General features: G+C 43.5%; 1 protein-coding gene across 3 annotated transcripts in view; it reads right to left on the reverse strand.

Moving 5' to 3' along the window:
• The window catches only part of LOC115169700 (E3 ubiquitin-protein ligase HECW1), a 49352-nt gene that overhangs the window by 24522 nt on the left and 13423 nt on the right, over positions 1 to 11407 (reverse strand). For all 3 annotated transcript variants that reach the window (XM_029725599.1, XM_029725598.1, XM_029725597.1), the window contains exons 7-17: positions 10434 to 10576; positions 9987 to 10087; positions 7959 to 9254; positions 7764 to 7865; positions 7469 to 7619; positions 4156 to 4280; positions 3830 to 3972; positions 3432 to 3617; positions 3067 to 3201; positions 2800 to 2905; positions 2547 to 2643 (exon numbers count right to left, since the gene is read on the reverse strand). In XM_029725599.1, coding sequence (XP_029581459.1) covers positions 2547 to 2643; positions 2800 to 2905; positions 3067 to 3201; positions 3432 to 3617; positions 3830 to 3972; positions 4156 to 4280; positions 7469 to 7619; positions 7764 to 7865; positions 7959 to 9254; positions 9987 to 10087; positions 10434 to 10576 — 2585 coding nt within the window. The remainder of the gene's footprint in view (positions 1 to 2546; positions 2644 to 2799; positions 2906 to 3066; positions 3202 to 3431; positions 3618 to 3829; positions 3973 to 4155; positions 4281 to 7468; positions 7620 to 7763; positions 7866 to 7958; positions 9255 to 9986; positions 10088 to 10433; positions 10577 to 11407) is intronic.

An 11407-nucleotide genomic window follows, 5' to 3' on the forward strand; every position in this document is an offset into this window, starting at 1 on the left:
ACCTGCTGCCCAAGGCAATACAGTGCCTTGCAAAAGTATTCACCCCCCTTGGCGTTTTTCCTTTAAATTGATTTTTATTTGGATTTCATGTAATGGACATACCCAAATTAGTCCAAATTGGTGAGTTGAAATTAAAAAACTAACTTGTTTAAAAAAATTCTAAAGAGAAAAAAAACCCGGAAAAGTGGTGTGTGAATATGTAATCACCCACTTTGCTATGAAGCCCCTAAATAAGATCTGGTGCAACCAAATACCTTCCGAAAGTCATATAATTAGTTAGATTGCACACAGGTGGACTTTATTTAAGTGTCACATGATCTCAGTATATATACACCTGTTCTGAAAGGCCCCAGAGTCTGCAACACCACTAAGCAAGGGGCACCACCAAGCAAGCGGCACTATGAAGACCAAGGCGCTCTCCAAACAGATCAGGGACAAAGTTGTGGAGAAGAACAGATCAGGGTTGGGTTATAAAAAAATATTCGAAGACTTTGAACATCCCACGGAGCACCATTAAATCCATTATTAAAAAAATGGAAAGAATATGGCACCACAACAAACCTGCCAAGAGAGGGCCGCCCCCAAAATTCAGGGACCAGGCAAGAAGGGCATTAATCAGAGAGGCAACAAAGAAACCAAAGATAACCCTGAAGGAGCTGCAAAGCTCCACAACGGAGATTGGAGTATCTGTCCATAGGACCACTTTAACTTCTTTGGGATAGGGGGCAGTATTTTCACGGCCGGATAAAAAAACGTACCCGATTTATCCGGTTACTACTCCTGCCCAGAAACTAGAATATGCATATAACACTCTAAGGTTTCTAAAACTGTTTGAATGGTGTCTGTGAGTATAACAGAACTCATATGGCAGGCCAAAACCTGAGAAGATTCCATGCAGGAAGTGCCCTGTCTGACAATTTGTTGTCCTTCTGTTGCATCTCTATCGAAAATACAGCATCTGTGCTGTAACGTGACACTTTCTAAGGCTTCCATTGGCTCTCTAAAGCCGCCAGAAAGTGGAATGGGGTGTCTCCTGTCTCTGGGCAAAGAACAGCAGCAGTTTGTAAGTGGTCAGCCTGGGGACAGTGAGACTGAGATGCGCGTTCACGAGACTTCTCCATTTTTTTCTTTCAGCCTTTGAATGAATACAACGTTGCCCGGTTAGAATATTATTGCTATTTTACGAGGAAAATAGCATACAAATTGATTTTAAACAGCATTTGACATGCTTCTCAGTACGGTAATGGAATATTTTGAAATTTTTTGTCATGAAATGCGCTCGCGCGTTACCCTTCGGATAGTGACCTGAACGCACGAACAAAACGGAGGTATTTGGATATAACTATGGATAATTTGGAACCAAAACAACATTTGTTGTAGAAGTCCTGGGAGTGCATTCTGACGAAGAACAGCAAAGGTAATCCAATTTTTCTAATAGTAATTCTGAGTTTAGGTGACCCCGAAGTTGGCGGATGTCAAAATAGCTAGCCGTGATGGCCGAGCTATGTACTCAGAATATTGCAAAATGTGCTTTCGCCGAAAAGCTATTTTAAAATCGGACATAGCGATTGCATAAAGGAGTTCTGTATCTATAATTCTTAAAATAATTGTTATGTATTTTGTCAACATTTATCATGAGTAATTTAGTAAATTCACCAGAAGTTTTCGGTGGGTATGCTAGCTCTGAACATCACATGCTAATGTGAAAAGCTGGTTTTTGATATACATATGAACTTGATTGAACAAAACATGCATGTATTGTATAACATAATGTCCTAGGAGTGTCATCTGATGAAGATCAAAGGTTAGTGCTGCATTTAGCTGTGGTTTGGGTTTATGTGACATATATGCTTGCTTGGAAAATGGCTGTGTGATTATTTGTGTCTATGTACTCTCCTAACATAAAATAATGTTTTGCTTTCGCTGTAAAGCCTTTTTGAAATTGGACAACGTGGTTGGATTAACGAGAGTCTTATCTTTCAAATGGTGTAAAATAGTCATATGTTTGAGAAATTGAAGTTATAGCATTTGAGGTATTTGTATTTCGCGCCACGCGATTCCACTGGTTGTTGAATAGAGTGGGACGCTAACGTCCCACCTAGCCCAAAGAGGTTTTAACCAGGATTTGGACATTAAGTTAGGGTTAGAGTTGTGGTTGAGGCTAGGGTTGAACTGCCATGTGGACATGAAGCTAGGGTTAGGGTTGTGGTTAGGGTTGAACCAGGATGTGGACATGAAGCTAGGGTTGAAGTTAGGGTTAGAGTTGAGGCTAGGGTTAGGGTTAGGGCTAAGGTTATGGTTACTGCTAAGTACAGTGTAATAATGCATAATTACAATACTTGTTACACTGTAATTACATGAGTAGTTACACATTAAGGGCACTGTAATGTAAAGTGTTAGCCTTTATTTTTCAGAGTGGGAACTTCAGTTATGGAAGTATGGAACCAATACAGCAGTGATTGAGATATATTCACATTCTCTGAATCTACAAAGTCCTCATATAAAAAATAAATCAAATTCATCCCCCAGTGTGTATATCTATCTACCTCAGGGAATGGTTCCTGGACAGGGCTGGCTGGCGCTCCGTTAGAACTTCTAGTATTCCAGGCTGACGGAGGAAGGCCACTATCTTCTCATTATACGCTGCGAATGGAACAAAGACAATGAATTCAGAAGACAGTTAGACTGACTCACACAGCAGAAATTGACTCACATTGACTAACTGCAGAAACTGTATCACACAGCAGAAACTATAACACGTGGTTTGTGTGCTTTGTGTATTGTATGTACAGGACACACCTTGTGGCACTGGATCAGGATGATGCTGGTTCCGCATCGCGGCCACCACACTGTTCCCAGGCCGTGACAACAAGGCCGCACCTCGACTACGGGACACCTCCGAGGCCTGACAGAATACATATGACAAAAGGTACAGCTATAAACAAGCAAATACATAAATTAAATTACATTTTTCCATAATTCGAAGACGTTATGGTTATCAATCAAACAGTTACAACACTTAAAAACAAGGACATGTATTCTCTATAGTACTGTTTGACTTCTGACCTCTCCAGCACTGTAGCTGCGTAATCGCTGCAGGTGCTGCCTGTGGGTCAGGTGGTTGGGTAGACAACCATTCTGAAGAGGGATTCTCGGGTCGATGAACGTGGTCGCTCGGCTGTTGTGGTCCACAAAGAAGTTCTGGACCAAAGAGAAGATGTTACAGGAAAAAAACATACCAAAGTTACAAACACAAATCTAAATACCGGTACTGCTAGATCTGAAGGCATAGACCAAATCAATAGAATCATTGGTAAACTTGTTCATTTTTTCACATATTTTCCCATCTTCTCAACCAAGGTACATTAAACTCTTATGTGAATAAGTGGGAGAGTTAGCTGTGGATGAACTAAGGGTTGATGTCTCTGCACCTTGCCCTGAGGGTCAGTCTTGATCTCCCAGCCCCGGGGCAGTTCCAGCTGGGCGTCAGCGAAGCGGTTGAGGAAGTTGACCAGGTCTTTGTTGTGCTGGTACCTCTCAAGGTTACGAGCGTCTCTACGAATCTTCAGGATCATGTGCTTCAGGCACGTGCTGCTGGTGAACATGCGGTAGGCCCCCTGAGAAGAGAAAAACATAACAGCATGACCCTGGAAACTAGAAAAACCATACGCAACCAATCTGAACCACAATGGAAGAATATTCAGCATCTGTTACTGAAGACTAGAATATGTTACTGAGCATTGGTATTGGTGTTCAAAAGGAAACTGTGTTTGTTATAATTGTCCACTGTGTATAGTTATAATTGTCCACTAGGGAGATAGGTACTCACATAGTTGGCATGGAGGACAGTGAAAAACTCTGGGTGTGTGATGAACTTCACCGCTGGACTCTGTAACATAGCTGTGATCTTCTGACTGTTGACTGGAGATGATGACGAGGAGGAGGAGGAAGAGGAGCTGTCTCTTCTCAGCTCTACACACACACACCAGGAGAGAACAAAGGAACATTACCTAAATGGTGACAGTTGAGTACTAGATTGTGTGTAAAACTTTGAAAACCCTTTTGTATACCCATGACATGACTTTTTACAAAGGAAGATTACACTTCAGTTTATTGCATTTTGTAATTGTGACATTGTGGTGTGGTCCCACTTACCATTAGCCATCGAAGGAGAGTCTGTCTCACTGCTGTTGTTGTTGAGACTTGTTCTCTCACTCCTGCTTCTGCTTCCTTCATTCTCACTCCTGTCTGTGGCCATGGTCCTCTGGATGCTCTGGTACCTGACAAACACATCAGCACACATTTACTAAACATCCTTAAGTCAGAGCAACGGTGCCTCAATCTAGACCATTCCTTTAAATGTGCAAGAAACGGCTTGTTAATAAGATGATTAAGGTAAAATATCTTTAAAATATATTGAAATAAGATAATGTTTTTTTAAGAAGTGGATCAGCTTAATTTCCATATACATACACGTATGCATACATATACACATATATACATACACATACCTATATAGATATACATACTTTAAGAATATACCTTTATTATTCCCTGCAAACCCTACCATCCTTCCCCCAATTGGAGTAAACGAATAAACACTTAGGCTTCTACCTTCAGTTTATACATCTTATACACATTTTACAGACACAATCTATTTTACAATAGTTATATTTTGTTTGTTTTTAGTCCTTCCTCTATTTCTGATGTCCATCCAGTTTGATCTCTATTTGTAACTGTGCTATTTCACAAAAGTTCTGAACCTATATACATTTTACAGACCCCGTATGTTTTACATTGGTTATCTTGTTATTAGTCCCACCCTTCAAAAGTACTGAACCTTTCTATTCTCATAGCTTCTACAGATTGTAAATTAAAACATTTTTTTTTTGCTAAAATAATTATTATATTATTGATTGATTAACTATGGCTTTTCAAATCACCCAGTATTGCTATCTGCAGCGTTAGTTCTCGGCAAATGTTGCAATTCTTCAGCTGTCATGGGTGTCGTAGGGATTTGACCAAAACGCAGCGGGAACGTGTAAACTCATCTTCTTATTTTATTAAAGAAGGAAAACAAAAGAAACACGTATACAAAACAACAAACGACACTAAACAGTCCTGTCATGTCATGTCATGTCATGTCATGTCATGTGCACGAACACAAAACAGGAAACAACTACCCACAAATCCCATAGAAAAAAACACCCCTCTTAAATAGGACCTTCAATTAGAAGCAACGAGGAGCAGCTGCTTCCAATTGAAGGTCAACCCAATAAACACCACATAGAAATAGACATACTAGAACTAACATAGAAATAGACTAAAAAGAACATAGCCCAACAAACCCCGAAACACTCTAAACAAACACCCCCTGCCATGCCCTGACCAAACTACAATAACAAACAACCTCTTTTACTGGTCAGGACGTGACATCAGCCATTCCTGGACCTGTGACTAAAAACGAGCTACATATGGACAATACCAAAATAAATTATCTAATGACTCTGCCTCCTCACAGCAAAATCTGCAGAGCTGGGAAGATTGTATCCTCCATATATATAACATTCTATAGGTTGCAAGAATTTTGTATAATAATTTTTATTGAAAAATTTTGAAGTTTTGAATCCGGTGTTGTTTTGCATATCAATTCATAAACCATGAGCCATGGAATGGGTACATCAAATCTCTTCCCCACTATTTTGCAATTTATATGGCACAGCTGTCAGTTTTTTGGTCCTTAAATGAAATTGGCATATGTTTTTATTTATCACACTTTTCTTTAACCATTTATGTTCTTTAATACAGGGCTGACATAGAAGTTCCTTACTTTTTTCCCCTTCTACTTGCCTCTTCCATTTTTGTGGTAATGCTGCAATATACATTACTTGTTTGTATTAAGCCTTTTTTTAAATAAGCAAAAAATGATCTGCTAATGACGTTAGATCATTTATCTTGGTAAGAAAAAATGTAATTAAAAAAAACACATTTTTATTGAATTATCACTCAATACTGTACAATAAATGTAGGCTTGCTTAGAGTTAATCCCTAGAGAGAAAGAAATTGAATTTGCGACCATTGATCAATGGATTCCACTACAGTAATAGTCTTCCATACATGTGACGTCTGTGCAGGGGTTATCCTGACAGAGAGAAGGATCTATGACACAGCCCACTGCTCATGTCTCCAGTTGGACACACTTCTCATTCCAGACACACAGAGGGAATTCCACCAGCCCAGCGAGGGCAAGCCCTGTCCTCGCCCTGTCCTCACATTTAAATGAATTTCTCCTCCCTCGCTCTCTAGGTCTCCAATCCCATTAAGAGATTTCATGCACTGCAGTTGTATAATAACACTTATGCAATTCTTCACAGCCTGTTGTGCACATTTCTCATCTGATTATTACTGTCAAGACTTAGTGACTTTTCCTCCATTCAGAATATCTCAGGCATTTAATGGAGAGTTATTCTAGTAGTGGCTCAAAAAGACAGTACAAGCGTAAAAAAAAGACAGCCACAGTCCTAATCAAATGTTCAACACACAACAACACACAGTTACTATCAGCAGCAAATGCTTTTGAAAAAAAATCCAAGCAATAGGTATCAATGGGGGGCGTGGTTCTGAAGTGTCTGTCCTATATGTGAGAGATAATGTACAAGAATGATCAGGATTATTATATATTTTTTTACATGTATTTAACCCCTTATTTTTGGCACTAAACAGTCTCCATATATACTGTACTTCCATTCTCTTTTTCAACTGGAACTGGAAGACCTTCAGATGAGTCTTGTGAGGTCTGTGGTGCGTCCTAGAGCAAAATAACCAACATGAAGTGTTCGTGAGAGTCACCTTTCCACGATGTCATATTAGTGTGTAGCCCAAACTGTTCTGGCGCTACAGACAGAAGTTGGCAGATCGGCTGTACCGCATTCAAACAAGTACCAAGACGCTTGTGGGGGTCGTTAGAGCCTCATATTTCCACAGAGGCGTATTAGTTTGTAGGCCAAACCGTTCCAAACGCTACATACGATTTTGTGAGAAGACCGATTTTCAGGATGTGTCATGATCTGACAAACACCACTCTAGCTCTGCCACCTTTCACCGCAGATGAGGAAGTGCTACATACATTAGGCAGATGTGGTAGATTGAGATGCATCGAATGCAAAAAAATCTCTATCTTAAAGTGACAGATTTTGATGGGTATTTTTGTATTATGCAAATTAATTTCCGGGCACCGACATCAACTTTAGGGGGTTTAATACAAAACTCCCCCATTCTCAGAAAGAACTGAACCAATTCTAAGAAAATCCTCCAAGAAACAAATAAGCTTTAGGTTCTTTTTACAACCACCAGATGGCCCTGTATAGAGTACGTTTTCACTTGTTTTCTTTTAACATACAATGAAAAGTGGCTACAAAAATATGATCTACCTCTCTCTTCTTTCTTCCCGTCTCCCCCATTCACTCACCTTCTATTGAGCTGTTCCATCTGTTGAACGGATCCGGACCTCCTCATGCCGTCGGGCGTGGCTGCTGAGGTGGGTCTCTGCCACGTGGTGGTCCTGTTGATGTGGTCCACGTAGAACACACGACCGTGGCTGTCCACACGCGCCTCCCAGTCTATACACAAACACACAAACACACAGTGGAGACAATTATTTCTTAGTTACTATCATTAGTTTTGTCCTGGTATGTATTGTTCATCAACAAGGAATATGAATGATGTGACTCAGAGTCTCAGACAAAGTTATATACAAAGCTCACCTGGTGGAAGTGGTTCATCTATAGTGGGGTAATGATGAGGATCATGACGCAGAGCAGGAAGCTGGCTGACTGGAGGATGGCTGGACGGTAGGGGACAATCTCCTATAGGATGACAAAAACAGGTCAGTATTTCCTAACTTACCCAACTCACATCTCTATTTTGCTAGTTAGTATTCAGTGAGGAACCCAACTCACGTCCTATCTTCCCACTGGGCCCGGCCACGGGTGACTCTCCGTTTTTTATGAAGCTCTGGGGGCTCTGGACCTGCGTGGACGGGGTCACCTGCAACTGGGGCATCCCATCTCCTGGCTCCCTGCTCTCCGCTCCGTTCACCTCCATGTCCTCATCCCCCTGGGAGGGGAAATCACTGCTCCCCACAGACATCCTGGCTGCAGCCACAAGAGGTGCCTGGTTGTGACTGCCTCCTCGGCCCTCATAGCAGGAATCACTGCAGCAGGGCTCCATGTCATCCTCGTCGGACACTCTCTGGTGACCCCTGACCTGGCCCTGGGGGTGGCGGCCCTCGCTGTCCAGTAGCAGGGCCAGGTCGGACAGACGCTCGATGGACAGGCTGCGAGGCAGGGTCCTCCTGGGCCCGGGGGTCAGGGGTTCTGCCTTTTCATCCTCTTCTGAGCCATCCTGGACCCTGGGGCTGAGCTGGTCAGGGCCTGGGTCTGGATCGGACTCTGTTTCAGCCTCAGCCCCATCTCCCTCCCCGTCCTCCTGGGTGCCTGGCTGGGTGGAGGGCAGACTGTGGAGGAGGTGGTGGATGCGGATGTAGTGGGAGCGAGGGGTCTCGGGCTCCCCACAGGCCGAGGCGATGACTGTCTCCAGCTCTGACACGGGCAGGGAGCAGGGCCGGTTCTTACGCCTAGGGGTAGTCCTGATGCGCAGGGAGCAGCATTCCTCGTCCCCTTCCTCCTGACCCACCACCTGTTCTGCTGGCTCCCCAGGCGCTCCACTCTCCATGTCTTCCAATACAGCAGGGATGACCTGACCCTCTGCTGGGGTACTGTCCACCCCCTGCTCTGGGTCAGCAAGCTGAGGACTGGAGGGGGTTTGCTGCCCCCCTTCCTCCCTGTTATCCTCTACCGTGGGCAGCTTCTCTGCAGCCACAGCTACATCCACAGCCACCTCCTCCTTCCCCTGAGCCCCATTGACCTCTGGTTGGCTTGGTTCTGTTTTTAGGGCCTTGGCTCTGGAACAGCTAGGCCCTGAGTCTCCATCTCCATCCATGGGCTGCTCTGAACCCAAAGGCCCTGCTGGATGCCCCTCCATGGGCGTGTCTGTAACTGTATCTCCTCCAATTAGAAGTTCTGGAGCTCCAGCGTCTTCCTCCTCATCCATGGGGAGTTCGGGAGCCCCCGGACCCAGGCTCATGGTGTCCTTGGCCTGGCCCTGGGCCTGGGAGGTCTGGCCCTCCCCCTGGTTACTGGTCTCCTGCACAGCGGCACACTCAGGCTCTGTGCTGAGAGACGTGTCTTCATCATCTGCAGGAGCAGAACAGAGCTCATTACCTCCCAGTCAGAGGCCTGTGATGGCCTGCCAGGCTGACTGACACAAAGTGGGTCATATCAACATGAAGTCACACTATTCATTAGTTAATAGACCACTCTGTTTCTGCTTTGGTATGTCAATGAATGGAAAATCCTGTATACATTGAGTATGACAATATGGCAAATTGTAATAACAGAACCTATTGTAAAAAATAAAGTGTCAACTCAACAGCTAAACCAATGTTTAATATCTGCCAGTCTAAACGTAGATTTGAAAGTTGATATTTACAGAAAGACTTACAGTACATATTATATATTCTTATCTTCCCACCTCTGTATTGAAAAACACTAAGTGAACCTACATGACATGAGAGGAAGCCAACAAACACGATGTACACCTCTCTGATTCAGAGGGGTTGGGTTAAATGCGGAAGACACATTACAGTTGAAGACATTCAGTTGTACAACTGACTAGGTACCCCACTTTCCCTTTCCTATACAAACCTGGGTTCAATTAGCATGAGTTTTTGTTCAAATACTTTGAGCGTTTGATTGAGCCTGTTAAGAGACCCAGATGGGTGGGGTTAGTACTTTTGGAACTATTCCATTAGTTCCATTAAATCTGGACAGTTTTATCAAGCGCAGCAAAACTATTTGAAGGCAAACGAGTACTATTTGAACCCAGGTCTGGATGTATGTGAGAGGATGTGAGAGAGGAAGAGGAACCTGGATGAATAGAGGAAGTGATCTCAAATCTGAACTGCAGCTGTCCACTGACATGTTCCGTCGGCACCCTTCGGCCCAGCGTGTAGCTGACCACACGGTCACTGTGTAGGGGGGTAGAGAGGGGAGGGAGGGTGAGGGAGAGACGGGAGGTGAAGAGAGAGAGAGGGAAGGAAGGAGAGAGAGAAAAGTGGGGGGAGGGAAAAAAAGTGCAGGAGAGAGGGACAAATTGAGAGAAAGATTGGGAGGTGGCCAGAGGGAGAGAGCGAAGAGGGGGAAAAGGGTGGAAGGAGAGGGAGTGGGGGTTGGAGTTCAAAAGAGAGAGACATGTTACTTTATGATTTAAACATTCTTTAGAGGGCTCTTGTAAAGAGCTCCCCAAATATCTATTAATAATCATTTGATTATACTGATATATGTATGAGCATTCTGTGTATTCCTGAGCTGTACCCAATAGCATGCTTCTCCAGTAGCCTCTGCACCGGCATGGACTGCTTGCCCAGGAAACGTTTGATGATAGGACGACTCTTGGCAAACTTGTCTTTTACCTCGATCTCCAGAACGTCCGTGGGCAGAGACACAAAGTTGAAGCGCTGAGGAGGGAGAGAAAGACATAGTATCTATTTAAAATGCCTGTAAAGGTGCAGTGTGTAGCCTTTTACAGCTGCATATCCCTGTGTGTAGCTGTTAATAATGCTGAAAATACTTGCAGCTGTAGGAAGCAAAGTGGGAGTTGTCAATGGTGCTGAACTCTTTGCACTGAAAGTAAGACTTTGGAATGGGGCGAACAATACATTACCTAACCTTGCGTGATCTTCAATGACAGTGATGCCAAAATGTAGAGGTAAAGAAAAAACGAAACCCCTGTAAGAATATTTAGGAAATCGAAAACGGTTTCTTATTCACAATTCGATCTCTATGACAGATGAGTGAAACATTGTCATTCCTCCAGGTATAGGTTTATCTCTACATAAACTGACATCTGTGGCTGTGGCCTACTGTACTGTATAACCAGGGAGTCACGAGGGAGTGAAGGAATGCTGCACCTGATCTGAATATCAAAACAGGGGAGCGGGAGGGAGTAGGGTGCACTTTTCTTCTGCCTGTACATAGCCTCTCTCACAGAAGCCCTCAATCAATTCAAGGTACAAGAGGGAGACACCTAGCTTTTTAGCTATCATCATACTGTACCTCCAGCGCTAAGCTCTTGACTATACAGTCAGATCCAGCATGAAGCATGCAGGAATCATCAGCGCAGGTCTCATACCTCTAATCTTCACCGATCATTTCCATGAATACATAGTGCTGCTGCTATATCCTTCCCCTCAATATACCTAAAGGGGTGTTTCCATTGTGCTAAAGCAGAGCTGGGCCTGTGATACATCTTCTGCCCTTTCACAGTGACACCACATAATTGAACCATT

This window comes from Salmo trutta, chromosome 31, assembly GCF_901001165.1.
Source record: "Salmo trutta chromosome 31, fSalTru1.1, whole genome shotgun sequence".
In the NCBI taxonomy this organism is placed as follows: domain Eukaryota; kingdom Metazoa; phylum Chordata; class Actinopteri; order Salmoniformes; family Salmonidae; genus Salmo; species Salmo trutta.